Source organism: Xiphias gladius, chromosome 21 (genome assembly GCF_016859285.1).
Source record: "Xiphias gladius isolate SHS-SW01 ecotype Sanya breed wild chromosome 21, ASM1685928v1, whole genome shotgun sequence".
NCBI classification, from domain to species: Eukaryota; Metazoa; Chordata; class Actinopteri; order Istiophoriformes; family Xiphiidae; genus Xiphias; species Xiphias gladius.
This window is the reverse complement of record NC_053420.1, coordinates 1,840,149-1,858,790: the sequence shown is the minus strand read 5'-3', so window position 1 is coordinate 1,858,790 and position 18,642 is coordinate 1,840,149. Positions and strand designations below refer to the sequence as shown.

Here is an 18,642-nt window from a genome sequence, read left to right as displayed (position 1 = left end):
GCACAGGGGCCCAGTGGGTCAAGGTGCACAATCACCCTTGTACAGAGATTTCTTATCAATAGTGAAGACCCTGTTGTTTATGAGCAGACAAAAACATGTGGGCAAAGAGACGTACGTGAACCGAATGAACATACTTCTTTCCCCCTCGGCCCTCAGGAGCAATACACAGAGAAGGCAACGGTGCCATCAAGTGATAATGCAGGAGAACAGCAATGCCTACGAAATTTCAATTCAAAACAAGAATAAAGAAGGAGGAGTAATTAAATAGAAGTGTTGAAGACAAGGAAACACACGGAAACGGCGGGAGGAAGAGGGTGAATCTATATAAAAATGTCAAAAATATCCATAAATATGAATGATTTTGACAGCTTTCTTGTTTACGTAGGGTGACATTGGCTATACAATGTGACAATTCCTTCAAAAAAAAAAAAAAAAAAAAAAAAAAGCAAGCAGCAGTAATTTAAAAAAAAAAAAAAAAAAAAAAAAAAAAGAAAAAAAAAAAGAAATGAAATGTACTAAATGTACTATCTTCGGGAATGTTTGGTATATTGTAAATCATGAACGTCTTGGCATCTTTTCAGAGTTTATAAGTGAATCTGACTGTCCAGAATAAATGTAAATAATAAATGAAAAACAGCTCAGAACAGAAAGAGAACAATTTATTAATTTTTTTCTTGAAAGAAGAAAAAAATTTAATGGCGTCAATGTCCTCCGGAGTGTCAACATTAAAATATATAAACAGTCAGTCAGTGTCCATAGTTGAATAAAATGGCATCCTGATGAGCTTGGAGGTTTTTTTAACTGTACAAAAAGCATAAATATCTTAAATGCTGCTCAAATTAAAAAAAAAAAAATTAGGATTGCCGTTATCAACCAGTTTCTTTAAAAACAATGACTTGTGTTTAAAACATAAATCCTGGTTATTCCAAATCTGCTACTTGTGATGTTTACGTACCAAAGACCAGCATGAGAGTAAATGTTTATGGAAATGTAAATAATAAAAGATTTAATCCCCTAAACCCTCAAATACATATGTTGAAATATAGCTCCATAAAGAGTTTGGATTTTTTCCCCATATTTGTTCTTATTTTAGATGTATTCTTGCCTCTTGATATGTATTTTCCTCTTTGTTTCAGTGTGTGTGATTCAAGGACAACGGTGTAAAGTTCAACAGCACAGACATCGAGAAGGCCATCGTAAAGCGCTGCAGAGGTGTTAAAGGCAAAGAAAACCAAAAACAAACAACAACAAAAAAAAAACTGCTTTTAGTTATAGTTTAAACAAAAAGTCCGAGCTCTTCGATCGTGTGTTTTTGGACCTTGGACGTGTAGAGAGTGATGGTAGTTATTAAAGGAAAAAATTGAAAGGGAAAATGAAATGTTCATGTTCACCCTTAACGCCAGCTGCTGAAATGCGCAGAGTAAAAATACTCTAAGTGCTCCAGTGGAGCCAGTGGTGGAGGAAATATTCAGATCCTTTACTTCAGTGAAAGTACAAATACCACACTGTAAAAAAATACTGCATTACAGGTAAAAGTCCAGCTTTGAAAGTGTTACTTTATGCCTGTGCTAGTTATACCATCATATATTAACATTCATCATTAGACTATTAATACTGGTACGTTAGTCTATCGTCAATTTTCTGACAATCAGCCAACTGCTTCAGCTCTACTTGTGTATTCGAGGTCAGTGTATAATAAAGCATCGTTCTGTATGTCATCGCCTAAGCCCCTTCATATGCTTTGCAGGCAAAATAACTGTAAAACAACTAAAGGTGTCAAATAATGGTACTGCAGTAAAGTGTACGACATTTCCCTCTGAAATGTGGTGGAGTAGACGTATAAGGTGGCGTGGAATGGAAATACATCATTATTCTTCAGTTACATCACTTCAAAGTTGCAGTTGGTACAGTTTACACTTTATATGACTGAGTAACATGAATTTCCCCTCGTTAATTAAGAAAGTAATAAAGTAGTATCAGGATGTCACTGCTGATTTTTTTTTAATCAATTATCGAATCTGTAACCAGTGACTATAGGTGTCGAATACGCACAGTCGAGTAAACGAACTGTAGAGGAGTTGAAGTGTAAACTAAAATCGAAACACTCAAGTTGAGTACAAGTTCCTCAGACCTGTACTTGAGTCAATGTACTTAGTTACTTTCCACCACTGGACAGAGTCCATTGTGGCTGTAGAGTCAGTACTTTTACATTCATACCTTCAGCACAATTTGCTGATCTTTTTTTTTTTTTACCTAGTTTTACCTGAGTAAAGTGTTGAATGCAGGACTTTTCTTTGTGGCGAGGTATTTTTGAATTGTGGGATTTCTACCTGGTATGTCACCACTGCTTTTCTCTCTAACTGGGTTGAAATTCAAACCAGATCCTCGTCCTCTGGTGACAACTACACTCAAACGCTATGAAACCTATTCTTTATTTTATGGCTGTTTTTTTTTTTCCCCTCTCTACATGCAAATACATGCTGAGAGCACGGAGCGGCTGTGGACCAATTAGAAGGCGCCAACTGGACGTTGTTCCCGGAATGCTCTGCCTCCGTCCAATCAGCGGAAAATGCGTGGAAGACTCCGGAGAGAATCGGACTTTTTGACCAATGGGGTGCCGGCGTAGTATGACGTGGCACCGGGAAGCCCGTACAATCACTGCACTTTACCGGCGTCTGTAGTGAAGCGGCGGCGACTCATGAGACGCGCGGAGCGAACTGGTCTCCTTCAGCAGCGGGTTAAACGTCCATCCACCTGAGTTACTTGTGCCGAAATGTTGTGTTTAAGCGGGCTGTCGGTGGCGCTCGCTCTCGCCCTGGTGCCGGCTCCCGCTGACGCCCTGAAAGAAGGAGAGTGTGAAGGTAGGTCTGTGTGTTAGCATCAGCTAGCTAGGACGTCAGCTGAACGCCTGCGTTCACTGCCAGCAACTTTTCAAATATCACAAAGAGGAGACGTAAAGCCACACACAGCCGGTTGTAAGCGGCAGTGTAACGTGTTCCCAACGTGTTCCCGTGATGCCGACAGGTTTCCATACAGCATACATAGAGGGGAAAAAACAAACAGGCTCCCCAAGCTAGCCTTGCATATTTTCTGACTTTCGGCATAAAATCGTTATTGATCAGAGGGTTAGGCTGAGAATAAGAAAAAAAAAAAAAATGAGCCCACCAAAGCCCACCTGGAGATACACCACCATCACCACCCTAGCTCCAGTTAGTGCCTCTCATGTGGTCCCAGTCACAGAGCTACACATCCGGTTCACTGAGAAATACACACCTGCAGATGTTTAAAAAAAAAAAAAAAGACAGGAATGTCATTTCACAACACTGCTGGTCTGAAGATGTTTCTCGAATCCCGGAAGACCAGTGGTGTAAAGAAGTTCTCAGATCTTTTGCCAAAGTTAAAGTAGCAACACCACAGTGTAGAAATACTCTGTAACAGAAGTCCTGCATTCAAAATGTTAATTGAGTAAAAGCACAGAAGTATTAGCCTCAAAATATACATGAATTACCAACAGTTAATTTACTCATTGTGTAGAATATTACATATTATTATTGTCGTGCGGCAACAAGTAGTCATTAATCCATTAGTTGATCGACATCCCAGCTATTTTGATAATCCAATAATTATTTTTAATCTTGTCTTTTTTTTTTTTTTTAAAACAAAAATGTCAACATTTGCTGGTTCTAGATTCTCAAATGTGAGAATTTGTATTTTTCATGTTCCACTCTCTCTCTACTAACTACAAGAATTAGTATGAGATTAGGATTCAAACAGGACGGTACAGACATAAATACAGCAAGTGGATCAGTAGCTGTCTATACAACCTAATGTAGCTAACTGTTTTCAGCCATATTAGTAAAACTTACTGACCACCAAGGAGAAAAGAAATCACAGAATATTTGACTGATGGCTTGTGCTAATTTTTGTTGGGCCCATGTCAAAGTACAACAACGTTGTCTTTTCCCTACAGTGGTTGCCTCTGGAAAAGGATGTTTAAGTTGGTTTAACGTGTTTTTTCCTCTTTGTTCCAGTGTGTGTGACCTTCCTTGGGAAGTTTTACCAGTCACTAAAGGACAACGATGTAAAGTTCAACAGCGCTGACATCGAGAAGGCCATCGTAAAGACCTGCAAAGATGTTAAAGGGAAAGAAAACCGCTTTGTGAGTAAACTACAGATTGGACTTTGGAGATGGAAGGGAGTGGTGGTAGTCACCTCCACATTAACTAGACACATGTTTTAAAAATTAAACTAAACTATTTGTTATTCATTATGGTACAAAATGCGAAGGGATATTAAATGTTTTATCTTCTGCCTGACAGCAAATGCAGAAGTGGCAGGTGTAAAACTATTGATGCACAAATAATGTATGAGTATGTGGTTTTACCGTGTAGCTCTCATGTGGGAACAGGCAGCAGGGTGGTGGTAACGAAAAGCTGCTCTACACCCTTGAGATGTTACCTCCACCTGATGTTATCAGATAAGATTGTTGTTTAGCTGTTCAGGTTTTGCACCAACAAAATATGTTGTCATTCAGAATGGTAAAATAACAATATTTCTAGGTTTTGCTACCATGTTCATCCACAAATAACATTGTATGATTTGATAAGAGTCGATGATCCAATCTTTTTACGATTTCCAAAAGAAACTGTACTAGTGTACAAATAGTCTGTAAGATTCATTTTAATAGCTTGGCATGCTATTTTAAGGACATGCCCCGTATTGAGTCAAAGTGTAATAATAAAGTGACTGTTGTAAACATCAAGCAAGTGGAATGGATTTAGGCCGAGTTTTCAATATGAAGTTGCCTCTTAACGCTGGCTGTTGTCTGTGAATACAGGCAGCGATTTCTTTCGAGGGAGCTGCAAACACTCAATGTAATAAGAAATAATAATTTATTAAAGGCACGTCTGCCCCGCAGAGCAAACAATACACAAAAACAAACTATACATAAGTAGAGACAGGATAAAGGCAAGATGATCATCATGTTAGCGGGCCCAGTAGGGGCTGATTAACACTGCATTTGAGTGAAGTACATTGATGATATGATTCATAGATGTGCGTAGGCGCTGTGCAAATTTGTAAGATGATTTTCTCATCAGGGAATCGAAGGTATCTGTATAGCTGGTCACAAACATCTTGCTCACATCTCTGGCTCTACAGAGAGTTTACCTGGCCAAGCAAGGCAAACAGTATACAAAACGCATTATTATTCACTACTTGTAGCCTGCCCACAGCGGTTTTCGTGAAAATGCTCCAGAGATGAGCCCCTAAAGCGGACTCTCTGACCAGCTGAAGAAGAAATGTGTGCTGTGGGGGTTATTAGCCTACATATCCTGGAAATATAGTGATAGAAATGTTCTTCACAGCGGTTTTCCCCCTGAAGTTGTAGCTGCACGGGTGATCAGTAGTGCAGAAAATATATGTACTGCTGAATGGTTGTTGGTCTCACATCTGCAGAGTAATGTTTCACTTACACTTAACAAGTTTCAGTCAAGTTTAGCTGGGCCTTGATGGGGAAAACACACGTGCTGACTCCCACTCAATATACAAAAATCCAAATATGCACTTTTTGCCAAAAGGGCTTTGCTTGGGGTGCTCTTTTGCAAATAAAGTAAAACTTGAAGTGGCTACAGTATAATCAGTATTTTTATATTAACAGTGGATCACATGACTACTTGTACCTGAAAGGTTCTGCTGATTATTGATGAAACCACAGAGAATGAATCACCCCACACTCAGCTCTACTTAGCTTTACAGCATCTTTCAGCTCAATGTTTTGGTTTTAATGCCCACTGCCTTACTGCTCCGGTTCACTCTCACCGCTCTCATAGTGTCGTTTTCGGCCGCGGCAGGCAGATGTTTTCAGAGAAACATCTGTAAAAAGCCACCGTCCACTACCTGCTCAGCAGCAAACAGCAGACAGACTCAGTCAGAGACCAGCTGGTGAACATAGCGGAGCATTTAGCAGCTAAAGAGCCAGAGATTTCCCTCAGGAGCTGGTGGAAACCAAAACCAGAGCAAAAAGAGAGGGAGTACTGGTCTTAGATTCACCAGGTGGACACAGACACCAGATCCAGATGAATCATCATGTTTCTCTGTAGCTGCTGGATGAGGAAATAAGCAAAGGTGATGATATGTTAGTGTTGTGTTCACACCCTGTTTCAGCTGGTCAAAAATTCAGTTATCGCAGGTTTAGTGTCTTTCTATGCTGTCGATATTGAAAGTCATAATAATGCACTAAACTTGACTTTATGTAGGGCGGTATGCCTGGTTTTATACTTAGCCCCATGTGATTCTTTAGTGGATGTGAATTTCAGATTTGTTGTGGTTTAGGTGCCTCCCCTCACTCTTCTCTTGCTGCGAAGATCAGTTTAAGTTGGTCTGTTGTGTTTTTGTGATTATTTTCTAGGTGATTTTTATATTATGTTGCATCACACTACGAGGCGTTTCTAATGTTATGTCCCACGCATTTATATCAATGAGGGTTGAGAGAAGATCGTTTCCTAAACGGTTCACAATCAGGCGACTGATTTTAATAGTAATTTAGTTTCTGAAATCCTGCTGGAATCATGTCTGGTATCATAAAATCCAGTTTGTCCGTTTGCTTTCACAGAACAAACAAACCACCACAGTTCAGAGTCAAGCAGACCGAGACCCCTCTTTCAATTGACTCTGGATCTGGTTCTTCAGTCCGCAGCGGGGTTCAGCCGACGGCTTTCACGCCTGAGCATGTGAACCGAACTAGATGGGCAAACGCACCAGAATTTGTTTAAACTGAACCAAACGGGTTGGCTGTGAAAACACCCTACGTCTCTTGTTGTAAAGCCTCCTTACTCCTAAAATGCATCCTCTTATCAGAATGAAACAGGAAGCCACTGAGGCCTTCTGTACCTGGTTAACCCTGTAAAACAACAAGATTTCTCTTGTTCCTTCTTCCACATGTCTAGTGCTACTACATCGGGGCAACAAGTGATGCAGCCACCAAGATGATCAACGAGGTTTCCAAGCCGCTCAGCTACCACGTCCCAGTGGAGAAGATCTGTGAGAAACTCAAGAAGAAGGACAGTCAGATCTGTGAACTGAAATACGGTAAGTGGGGGGGGGAGTTTATTTCTACCTCTTATTCAAAAACACTTCCCTGAAGACTAAGCTCCAGAGTCACACTTGCTATATGTGTCGTATGATAAATGAATAATTGCTTAAACCCTGCAGTGGTTTTCCTCCAAATTCATTTATGTGTGCACGACAATATTAAAAATGAATGTATACACTCTGAGCCATCAGTGTAGTATATTACATTTGACTGTCAAAGTGTGTATGAATAATGAAAGTAATGAAAACGGTATTGAATTTTAGAAAACATGAAGTATCTCCTGTATATGATGAAAAGTCCTCTTTTATTATTACTATTTGATAAGAGTCTACGAGACAGTGTCCCTGTGATGATATTCCGTCTTTTCTTGTGTGTCCCATGAAGACAAACAGCTGGACCTGACCACAGTGGACCTGAAAAAGCTTAAAGTGAAGGACCTGAAGAAGATTCTGGAGGAGTGGGGCGAGTCCTGTAAAGGATGCGCTGAAAAGTCCGACTTTATCCGCAAAATCACAGAGCTCATGCCCAAGTACGCCCCTGCAGCCGCCAAAGCACGGACAGAACTGTAACGGAGCAAAAACAAAACACAAACAACCACGCAGCTTTGGACTTGACTGTACCAGACTGCCGCCCGGTGAGCAGGACCAGGAGCGGAGGACGGGAGTTTTGTCTGACATGTTTGTCTCGGTCTTTTGTTTTTTGTTTTTTTGTTGTTTTTTTTTTTTCTGAGGGTATACACTCACCTTATAAACCTACAGAGATTCAGAAGTATAGCTGTTAGCGTGTACACATGAGGCTGCAATCCTATACTATACTTTTAAATCAAGTGTGAGGGGAATGAACAGTGTTTGCTGTCACAGGATGAAAGGTTGGGAAGGAATTCATAGGACAGGAGCAACGATTAAAGGGGAAATTAGAGCATCGGGAGCAGTTTTTCTGCAGAAGTAGTCAATACATTTCACAGCAAGTAGCTAGATAAGTGACATTTGGCTATATTCACCATCAATGTCAAAATCCTCAAATCGGAGGTGAGAGTTTGTGCTCGAATGCACCACAGCAGAGCATGTTTGTTGTTCGCTGTGCTGCCCAGGACTTCCCGTCTGATCCGGGATTTTGAATCTGCGGCCGCTGCTTCTCCCACCTCTGCCAACACCACTCTGACACCCGATAGGATCTAAATGCCAGGATGCTTTTTGCAGAATGTGTTTAGTTTCCTGTAATATCGCCGAACTTGACTTTAATTTCCATGACGTCTTGTGGAGGAGGATGAGTGCGACATCCCACCCGTACTGAGTCTTCAAGGAATGGTTTGACATTTTGAGAAATACACTTATTGGCTTTCTTGCTGAGAGTCGGATGAGAAGATCTCTCTCGCTCTGGTGTCTTGTCTGTTAAATATGAAGCTGCAGCCATCAGCCGGTTGGCTTAGCTTAGCTTAAAGGCTGAAAGGAGGGGGGGTGACTACCCTGGCTGTGTTTAAAGGTAACAACATTCACTAATCAACAGATTATACCGCGTTTGTCAAATCTGCACAAAAAACAAAGTGGACAAAAGGACAATTTTCCCTTCAGTGAATGAGCGTACTTCCCTCAATGTCAAACCTTTGCTTCGAGGCCTGAGTTAATGTCAAACAGCTCATGACCACTGTCCTGTCGAGACATTCAGAACTCCAACATTTTCCCCTTTTAAACTCCACTGTAGTCAGCAAAGTCACCCATATTCCAACCCAGTCAGTCATATAAATGTGCCGTTATTAAAAAAAGTGAAATCAACTACTTGTTTTTTTTTTTTTTTCTCTTGTTCATGACACTTGTTAACTTAATTTTTTTTTTTTTTTTTTAAAAAGAGGGGAATCGGAAACATACATTTTATAAATCCAGGTGACAGTGCAGTCATCGTCCAGAAAAAAAAACAGACCTGAGTGGGGTATAGATCTTAAGTTTGAAACAACACTGGCGACAAGAAGGGACCAGTGGATGACAGAACAAAATTTAAACCGAGCTACCTGGACTTTTGAATTGGCTCTAACTGGTTTCAGAATGTTCTTGTAGCAAAAGCCTCTGCCAAGGCGAAAACAAACTGGCAGAGGGCAGGGAGTATGGGTGACTTAGGTTAAAGTACATTTTGTTAGCCTTTGACACAGGACGGTACACCAGTCCTTCCACTGTCAGCAAAGTAAGAAATATTTAGGTAAGATATTTATTGAGGATTTTTTTTTTTTTTTTTTTTTTAAAGACTGACCCTCTTTCATTTCTAATACGCGATTGTTTTTCGGGCTTTTATTTTGCTGTGACTGATTTACATTTCAGGTGGTTTCTGTGCTGCAGCTGTTAAGTGTAGTGAACAGTGCACCTGATGAAATACTGTACCCTTCAGCTCTTGCGTTGGGATCACCTGCAGTATCATCCAATCAGGAACTGGATCATAGGATCGTAGAAATTTTTAAAATAAAACCAAGAGAATTCATCCGGGGTGAACCGATGTTTGAAATCTGATCCCACTCACCCACACCTATGTCACAAACTCAGCCGTGCGAGAATATTTATGGTTCCTGAACATGGGGAAACGAAAGTTTTCTTTCACATGTTGCAGTGACCGGTGACAGAAGGTATAGATATTTTATTGTTTGATGTAAGCAGATGGCGTGTACTTAAAAAAACAAAATCAAAAAAACAAAGCAATGTACTTGATAAAAGATGTGACACTTGATGAGACTTGATCTGGGAAATGAAAACTTAAATATGCTGTTGTTTCACATTGACCTTTCGTGTAAGGCCCAGTCATTTGTTACAACTGTACTATTCTACTTTTTCATTAAAATATGAAAAACTCCATCTGGATTACATGATGATTTCAGTTGTGTGGCAAGAGTTAATTTGAAATGTGTGTTATTGAGTTTAAAAATTGTTCTAAGTAAATTAAAAAAAATAGTCTAAAAACTGATTCAAATAGTTTTAACAAACTTTGAAGGGAAAATCTGGCATTTAAATTGTGCGGTCACATATTGTAATATGATGATGAAAGTAAGTGATATATAATATAAAATATACTTGATGTACTACCTGATGTAAACTAAAATACAATACAGTCAATGTGACATTAAATGCCGTTTGGCCCTTTTGAACCAACAATGCCGAACATTACAGAACAAAGATAATACGAGAGGAACATACAAATCGTCATCACAAATAGATTATAAATGTCGGTTAGGTTATCAGATTTCCTGACACAGTGTGGCGCTGTGGCTCCAAAGCAGAGACAAAGATGATCAGACCATGAACCGGTCTACGAACGGACTGTTTTATTAGGGATTTAATGTGGGTGTGAGTGAGAGCATCCCCGTGACGGAGGCTGAGAAGAAATATCCTGGTCAGAATTTTAAGAAAGTATAACAACTGGTGCCCAGCAGAAAAGCTGTGATATCCTTTGCCAGACAAGTTACTCTAGAAGCTGCAACAGTTCCAGTCGTGGAAGGTCACTCAGTATTGAAGTATGCAGTTCGAACAGCAAATTCATCCATAATAGGATTTTCTGTCTTTTCTGTGGGATTCCAGATTATTACCACATCAGTGAACACTCCTTAAACCTGTAAGGAGTATTTTCCCCAACTCCGTAGATCTATTTTGAAACATTTTCTATCTCGTTGATTGAAAAATGTTTTTCAAACTACATTTGCCTCGTACAAAGCTCTAGAAAACTATGAAGGATAAACGAGGAAAACAAAGACAAGAAAAGAAAAGAGAAGTTAAACCCATTTTTGAGGTTTTATAGACAATAAAAGTCCCCTTTTTGTTTTTCCATTTAATTTTTCAAAGTAATTCTCATTTTCCTTTGGACCCATTGCATTGATGGATATAAAGGTCGACGTTTAAAACAAGAAGATCTAAAATCAAAACACGTTTTTTTAGTCTCGCAGCTTTTCAAAGACACGTCTCGCAATAAGAAATAATAAGGATAACAGATATAAACCCGTTTCCAAGATAAACGTACGACTGTTCCTGTTTATGTCCCAAAATTCGTCGGCGTCCAAAACAAAGCGTGACACGTCATCACGTCCGCCGGAGTTGCGTCATGTGCCCGCCCTCCAAAGGGAAAGCGCACATTCCTATTGTCCAAGATGGCGGCGCTGGTGCAGGTCCTCCGATGCTGACATGTTTTTAAACGAGTTTATCCTTTTCTGTCGACATATATGCAAATATTCAGCGTCTGGAGCGGGAGCGTTTGTTCGCCGAAGCTTTCGTCTGCCGCGTTAGTTCTGCCAACGCCGCTGAAATTGGCTCCCCGGGCCGGATTCCCGTTGCAGGCACCGAAAAGTTTGAGCTCCATCATCATTTGAAAATGAAGAGGCAGGCCGGGAGGGAGACCAGTCCGCCCAGGGCCGTCGCCAAGCGGATACGGGAGAGGGAACGAGAGAGTGCGCGGAGAGAGGAGCTGCCGCCGCCGCCGCCGCCGCCGCTGGCTCTGCTGCTGGCGGAGAGCCGGGGATATCACCGACGGAGCCGAAGCAGGGAGCGAGAGAAGCCGCGGATCAGGGAGGAGCGGGCGGCCGCCCTGGAGCTCCACCACCGACACGAGCTCAGCCTCCTCGGTCGTCCGCCGCTGCGGACCACGGCGGCGGAGCTGCCGGCGGCCAGGCCGGGCACTCTGGAGTACAAAACGCTCCTCATCAGCAACCTCGGCTCGCAGGTCTCGGACGAGGACGTGGAGGACGCGCTGTTTCACGAGTTCAAAAAGTTCGGGGACGTCAGCGTGAAGCTGTCGCACACGCCAGAACTGGGCCGGATCGCCTACGTGAATTTTCGGCACCCGGAGGACGCCAAGGAGGCCAGGCACGCCAAGTCCTCCAGGTTAGTGCTGGGTGAACGGCAGCTCAAAATCGAACCCATGTACGTTAGGAGGCGGAGTGTCACGCCGCCGGACGTCGGGTATTTACCTCTGCACGCACCCTACCCCTACAGGCAGCGCTCCCTCTCCCCGCCGGGGCCCGGCGTGAGCAACATCAGAGACCTCAGAGCGAGACATTACGCCTTGGAGACCCTGGGTCTGAGCAGGGAGAGGGAGAGGCTGTTGGACTACTACGGAATGCTGGACGAGAGGGGCCGGCCCTACGGCTTCCCTCCCATGCCAGTCGTGGAGGACTTAAAACCGGAGGACGACCAGAGGGCGACCAGTAACCTGTTTATTGGGAATCTGGATGGTAATGTTACAGAAGCAGAACTGAGGAGGGGTTTCGACAAGTACGGCATCATTGAGGATGTTGTGATCAAGCGCCCGGCTCGTGGACAGGGTGGGGCGTATGCATTTGTGCCAAAGTTCAGCAGCCATGCAGGGGCCTGGCAGCAGGAGGAGGATGCAGTGAGGATGAGCAGGAGGAGGACAGTTTTGTTTCAGGAGGAGAGTCTGGAGGGTGGACTTCCTGCACCCTGAGGAGGACTGCTAAGGAGGAGGAGCAGGAGGAGGACTTTGCTAAGGTCGAGGAGCAGAGAGGAGAGAGACAGGAGGAGAGAGACAGGAGAGAGAGAGACTGGAGGAGAGACCCCGCCTGGAGACCCGTAGCCTGGAGAGGAGAGCGGGAGGGGTGGAAGCCTTCGGGAGGAGCGGGAGAGGAGCCAGGAGCCGCAGCAGGAGCAGGGAGCGATGGCTGAAGGAGAGGGAGGAGAGGAGGAGCAGGAGGAGGAGCAGGAGCAGGAGTCTGTCAGCGGATAGGCAGACAGAGGAGAGGGACAGGGAGCGGGAGAAGGAGAGGGGGAGGTCGAGGGTTCGAGGGCTGGGAGGGGTCGTCTCTCCTGATGTGAGCCCGGACCGAGCGCGGGTCCGCGCTCCCGACTCCACTACGGAGCCCCGAGACCACTCTCCTGACAGCGGGGGAGGGGGACGCCACTCTGCAGCCAACGAAGAAGACCCGCCGTCTGGCCGCCACCACGGCAAGAGGTCCTCCAGCGCGCATCTCAACAACCACCACCATCGAAACAGCGAGGTCGTCGCTGCCAGCTCTCCCGCCCTCCACACGGACACGCACAACACCTCCTCCCCGAGCACGCTGTCAGAGTTCGCCCAGGCCTCGCTCTCCAAAGCGTGGCACGGCTTCTTTGCTCTGAAGAACAGCAGTTTCCCCACAGACCTGTACCTGCTGGAGGGTGGCCCCTCGTTCTTCAACACGGTGATGAAGGAGAGCCTGAAACTGCAGAGCCAGAACCAGCCCAGCCAGCTGAAGATCGCCCAGAGGCTCCGCATGGACCAGACCCGGCTTGACGAGGTGTCGCGTCGCATTAAACTGGGACGGCCCGATGGGTTCGCCATCCTGCTGGCTCTCCAGGGCCCCATCGACCGCCAGGCCCCCGCCCCGGAGCCGGGACTGCAGGTGCGCCTGCTCCGCCACCTGGTGACCTACCTGCGGAACAAGGAGGCGGCCGGAGTTGTGAGCCTCCCTGCTGCGAAAGAGGGGGGGCCCGGGGCCATGCTGTACGCCTTCCCCCCCGGAGATTTCTCTCAACAGTACCTGCAGGCTGCCAAAAGGACTGTGGGTAATCTGGACGAGGAGCACATGGTGATTGTGATCGTCACTGACACTAATTGATTATTACACTGAAGAGTACATACATGTACAGACGCCTGGAGGCCACACACGCACACACACACACGCGCGCACACACACACACACACACACACACACACAGACAGAAACCTGAGAGCAGACTCGCCTGGTGACTACAGATACTTCTATGTTTTTAGAAAGATGCATTTTATTGTTTTATTCAGTGTCTTATAAATGAAACACAGCAAATTACACTACATCTCTTTTCCTCCCGCTTCCTCTCTTATTACTTTATGTCTCCCTCTCTCCGTCGCTCAGTTGTTGCCGCAGATACGAATGATTTCAGACCCCGGGTTTCTGGGGGATGAAGCGTCGAAACGGTCTGTAACGAAAAACACTCGAGGGAGAGAGGAAATGTGGAGGCCTGCTGCACACACAGGCAGCACCATTACTGTCGTACTCTAAGCTGTAACACACAACGCTAAAACCGAGGGATTTGTTTATATGCTTGTTTACTTTATTTGTCGTTTCTGTTTTTCTTTTATCTAAATATACCGGGTTGTTCCGTATATCCAACACAAGTGGGACTAGGAGGTTTCTATACAAAGCGATTGTACTGTAAACAGAGAGGCAAAGCGGTGCCAGCTGAGTCCTGGCTCGGGCTACTCCAGTCCGTCTCCTCTGCTGGCCTCTACTCGCAGGTTGAGACTGTTGTGAGGTGCTTTTTGTTTAAAAGCACCAGCCAGCACGGCCAGTAGAGACAAAAGTGAATTTCCTGACCCGTCCCTGTGACTCTATACTTTACATAGCTAGTGTTTTTATCAGCTGAACCATTCCAGTTTCTTCTTTCTTTTCGAAAGGTGTGAGTGCGTCTGGTCCCTTGTTGCATGCAGGAAAAGAAAAAGAGTTCTGTTTTGTGCGTCTGTAACGTGTGCCTCCCTTTCAGTACAACACTCGGGACGTCTCAGTTTAGTGGAGAGACATGTTCAGCCGTCATACTGGTGCGAGGCCTGATGATGTTTCTGGTTGGAATTTTATATTGTACACCAACTTTTATTCAGTTTTAACACAGCGATCCATCCATCTTGAACCCATCCATTCTCCTTGTCTCTTTTCGTCCGCCGTCACCGTAGATTTAAAAGATGTCTTTGTCGCTTCAGTGCCGCGTGTCTTTTCCTTGTCTCTTAATGCGACCGTCATTTACAGGCAGTTTTAGCTGAATGAAACAATGATGTAATTTTGAGAAATCAGAAGAATTGATGTGAGCTCTTTAATTACCTTCCGAAACATACAAACACAACATGCATGGTCGTTTTAGTGAAATTCATCTCAAGTGTTCCCAAAATATTTTCGAACCGCTCCCAAGTTCTGTCTTTAACACTGTTACTTGCTTCTGGGATTCACATGACTGAACCTGCCTTGACTTAACTTTCTAACATCGATTTTTAAGTGAATTTTTGTGCAACAACAACAACAGAGTTAAACTATGTTTTCTCGCCCAGATGATATTGAATGAAATATTAGAGGCGGGAGAATTGAAAAACAATGGAGATGATGCTGCTCACCTGCGTTGGGGGCCGTTGTGTTGTCGGTGTGTGTGAAACTTGGGAGCCGTGAAAACGTAAATGTCCTGCAGCTTTTCATACACAGCGTTTCGACGTCGTCACGTGTTTGTTTTCAGACGTTTCGTTTTGCACCAACACGACCAGAATGTACGTAGTTCACGTAGAAGAGGCCAGAAGCGTAATACCTGTTTGTTGACATCTCTCATCGCACGCTGTCAGCTCCCTTTACCCCGTTCATTGTTTTACAAAAGCCAGAAAAATGAGAGGATGAGAGTGTGAAAATGTGTCTGGTTCTTTTATGAGGAAAATGACTTCAGGTTTTAACAGTGTAGAGCGGTAAACACTGTGTGTGTGTGTGTGTGTGTGTGTGTGTGTGTGTTCAGTGATGTAAGGACTAATCAGGAATTAGAGGACATGTCAGACTGAAGCCAAACATGGCATTTTAATTCCCAACCTTTTTTTTTTTTTAATAGCACAAGTAACTAAATGTGTTCAAGTCAAGATGACTTGCAGGTCAAACTGATAAATGTAAAATACGCAAAACACGTAGATTTGGTTCTGAGAGATAAAACGACATAGTTTGGGTGAATTTCTGCAGAAGAGAAACGACTGCAACTCACCGTTATTTTCATCAGTGACTAATCTGACGATAATTTTATCCATTGGTTAACTGTTCGTTCTATAAAATGTCAGGAAAAAAGCTAATTTTGTCCAAAGACCAACGTAAAGTCTCCAAATTTCACGCTTTTTCGGACCAAAACTCGAAAACCGTAAGAGATTCAGTTTACTGACACGTAAAACCGCAGGAAGCAGGAAATGGAATTGTGCACTGGAGAAACTGGAACGAGGAATTTCGGGCAATTTTTTTTTTTGCTGGAAAAACTTCGATAATTAATCAATTATCCAAACAGCTGGCAATTATTTTTCTGACGATCGAGTAACTGATCAATCAGCGAATCACGTAAGCTCCAGGAAAGCCTGTTTTCCTAAAACGTTACATACCTACAGGTACAATACAGGAAAAAAAAGGTTGAAGACTGGTAGACGAGAAATGCTCATCTTACTTTGGAACATCATCCTTCATTCTTTTGTTCTGTTCTATCAAAGAGTGGGTGTCACGACAAACTAATCCCGTGTCTGCTGTCTTCGTTCAGTTACAGCGTGTGATTCGCAACAGGATATCCTGTACGTTACCGGTGGTGGAAAGTAACTAAGTAGATTTACTCAGGCACTGAAGCCCAAGTTTTTGGTTTGCGTACTTGACTCGATTATGTCCATTTCTGCTACTTTATACTTCTCCACTACATTTCAGATGGAAATATTGTACTTTTACTCCCCTGCGTTAACCTGTCAGCTCTAGTTGCAGCTTATTTTTCAGATTAATAACTGAACCAAACATATGATCATCTTCTCAAACATGGTTCATTGTTAATCTCCCTCTTATCAAGTCACTTTAGCCTGGAATTGAGTCCTTTTTAAGCTTTTCTTTCCTGAAACACGTGAAACACATCTGCCAGTACAGTGGGGACATTTCAGCCTATTTCCAATGTAAATCAACTTATTTTAAAAAAAATCTACTTCCCAAAATTCCTGTGCAGCAATGCGCCTGACACAGACACGCTTTTCTGTAATATTTTTAAACAGGTAGATTTACAGTAAAACAGGCTTAAATATTCTCACTACACTGCGAAAACAGGGTTTTCAGGACTCAGTTATAGACAAAAGTGCCTTTTATGAGATTCCGATTTTTGCATGTTAAACAGCCCGACGCATCAAGAAGTAGTTAACATCAGCCCTCACATGAACGCATTGGTGCTAATAGTCCTGTAATATGTAGGACACTGCTAGAGGAGCCATTCAGCATGAGAGGTGCTTTATGTTTATGTTTTGCCATTAATACTTCTCTGTTTTTTATTTGAGTACGATCTTGCTGCACCACTTTTCCCCCTAACGCAGTATTTCTAAACCGTACTGTTGCTGTTTTCACCCGAGTAACGGGTCTTAGTGCTTCTTCCACCACTGGTAACTGCCATTTTCACATGTGGCTCGACGAGATGGTCTTTCTACACCGTCTTAAGTGTCCTGATTATAACGCAACGGCTGGACTAGACTCTTCTCTTTGTTTTGCTCACCACTGCACACGCTGCTGCTTCTGTCGTTCTCGTGTTCGTTTTCTGTTCATTGGTCAGAAAGTCGCTCCCCCCAGCGTTTGAGGATCTCTGGCTCGTAGGTGTTCGATGAGGGAAAAAACGAGGCTCGTGTCCTCAAGAAAAAACCGACCTCGAGAGGTCGAAACTCTGAGGGGTTTCCTCCGGAAAAGCTTCTCCTCGTCCTCGTAATGAGGCTTCTGGAAAACTTAAGACGCACAGGTAAAAAGATTTGGTCGCGTGACACTGAAACCGTTGCTGAATGTTCACCGCCTCACCAATCATACAAAACATGACAGTTTTGTACAACACGCCATCAAAGAAAACAAAGATGTAAGAAACACTACTTTTTCTGTCAGCTGCTCTCCATGAACGATAAGTTGTGAATAGACTTGCTTGTTCCCGTCTCATCTGAACTTGTGGTGTGCTGTGTTGTGACCGATGACGTTACACAGACCAGGTGGAGTGCAAATCCACGACGACAATCGGTTTTCGTACACAGATCCCCTCTTTGGTTTTGTTTTTGTGTCAACATAGAAAACGTGTATTCTGCATTAAAAAGAAAACAAACAAAAAAGTGTAATAAACATTTTATGCTCTTTGTAAGCCGGACGGAGTGGTGTCATTTTTCTCCGTCTCATACCGTTTGTGTTCATTGTAACGTTTGTTATACAGCACACACGGTTTCATTTCTCTATTCTATTCACCATACAGCCCATTTAAATTTAGTGTTTAATACCCTGCATCGTCTAAGCTAATTTCTTATACTGGGGAACATAAACCCTCCAAATTACTATAAAGTGGCAACAACATCTAATGGAGTTCTAAACAGTTTTGAACTGGGAGTTCATATGCTAGAAAATTTTTTATTATTTTGGTTGTAAGTGTTCTGTGACTCCCTCTAGGCTTCTGAAATAAACTTCCTGGCTGACAGTTAAAGCCACATGTGCTCTTCAGGTGTGATTGGATAATACCCGATCTGTGGAAATACAGTATGCCCCCTTTGCTCTTTTAAATCAAATGAACACCGTGGTGCCCTCGTACTCGGCTTTATTACCTCTCGGCAGCACAGTGAGTCTGAGATTAATTTCCCCAAAAACTTTTTTACCTAAAAAAAAAAAAATCAGCCTTAAAGAGGCGGCTTAATATCTAGTTTTGGGTCCCGTAATAGTGGTAGAAGAAGTATCCGGGTCTTTTACTCAGTAAAGTGCCGATACAACAACGTAAAAATACTCCCGTTACAGCTGCATTCAAGATCCTACTTAAATAAAAGTACAAAAGTATTTCCAGCCAGATGTACCT

At 43.3% G+C, this 18,642-nt stretch overlaps 2 protein-coding genes across 2 annotated transcripts; both read left to right on the top strand.

Annotated features, from left to right (window-relative positions):
* The first annotated feature begins 2,513 nt into the window (after window positions 1-2,513).
* manf (mesencephalic astrocyte-derived neurotrophic factor) lies at window positions 2,514-9,927 on the top strand. The gene is made up of 4 exons (XM_040158520.1): window positions 2,514-2,861; window positions 4,032-4,159; window positions 6,948-7,089; window positions 7,478-9,927. The coding sequence occupies exons 1-4, from the start codon at window positions 2,774-2,776 to the stop codon at window positions 7,660-7,662; spliced, it is 543 nt and encodes a 180-aa protein (XP_040014454.1). The 5' UTR covers window positions 2,514-2,773; the 3' UTR covers window positions 7,663-9,927.
* A 1,277-nt stretch (window positions 9,928-11,204) lies between these two features.
* On the top strand, window positions 11,205-17,946 carry LOC120807160 (putative RNA-binding protein 15B). The gene is made up of 2 exons (XM_040158895.1): window positions 11,205-12,448; window positions 12,657-17,946. Exons 1-2 carry the CDS (start codon window positions 11,432-11,434, stop codon window positions 13,668-13,670), a joined length of 2,031 nt encoding a protein of 676 aa, XP_040014829.1. The 5' UTR covers window positions 11,205-11,431; the 3' UTR covers window positions 13,671-17,946.
* Window positions 17,947-18,642: the final 696 nt, after the last annotated feature.

Coding starts and splice junctions, on each gene's coding strand:
- manf (XM_040158520.1), top strand. CDS start 2,774: ATGTTGTGTTTAAGCGGGCTGTCGGTGGCGCTCGCTCTCGCCCTGGTG. Junction 2,862..4,031: donor GAAAGAAGGAGAGTGTGAAG/GTAGGTCTGTGT, acceptor TCTTTGTTCCAG/TGTGTGTGACCTTCCTTGGG. Junction 4,160..6,947: donor AAGGGAAAGAAAACCGCTTT/GTGAGTAAACTA, acceptor CCACATGTCTAG/TGCTACTACATCGGGGCAAC.
- LOC120807160 (XM_040158895.1), top strand. CDS start 11,432: ATGAAGAGGCAGGCCGGGAGGGAGACCAGTCCGCCCAGGGCCGTCGCC. Junction 12,449..12,656: donor GGCAGCAGGAGGAGGATGCA/GTGAGGATGAGC, acceptor CGTAGCCTGGAG/AGGAGAGCGGGAGGGGTGGA.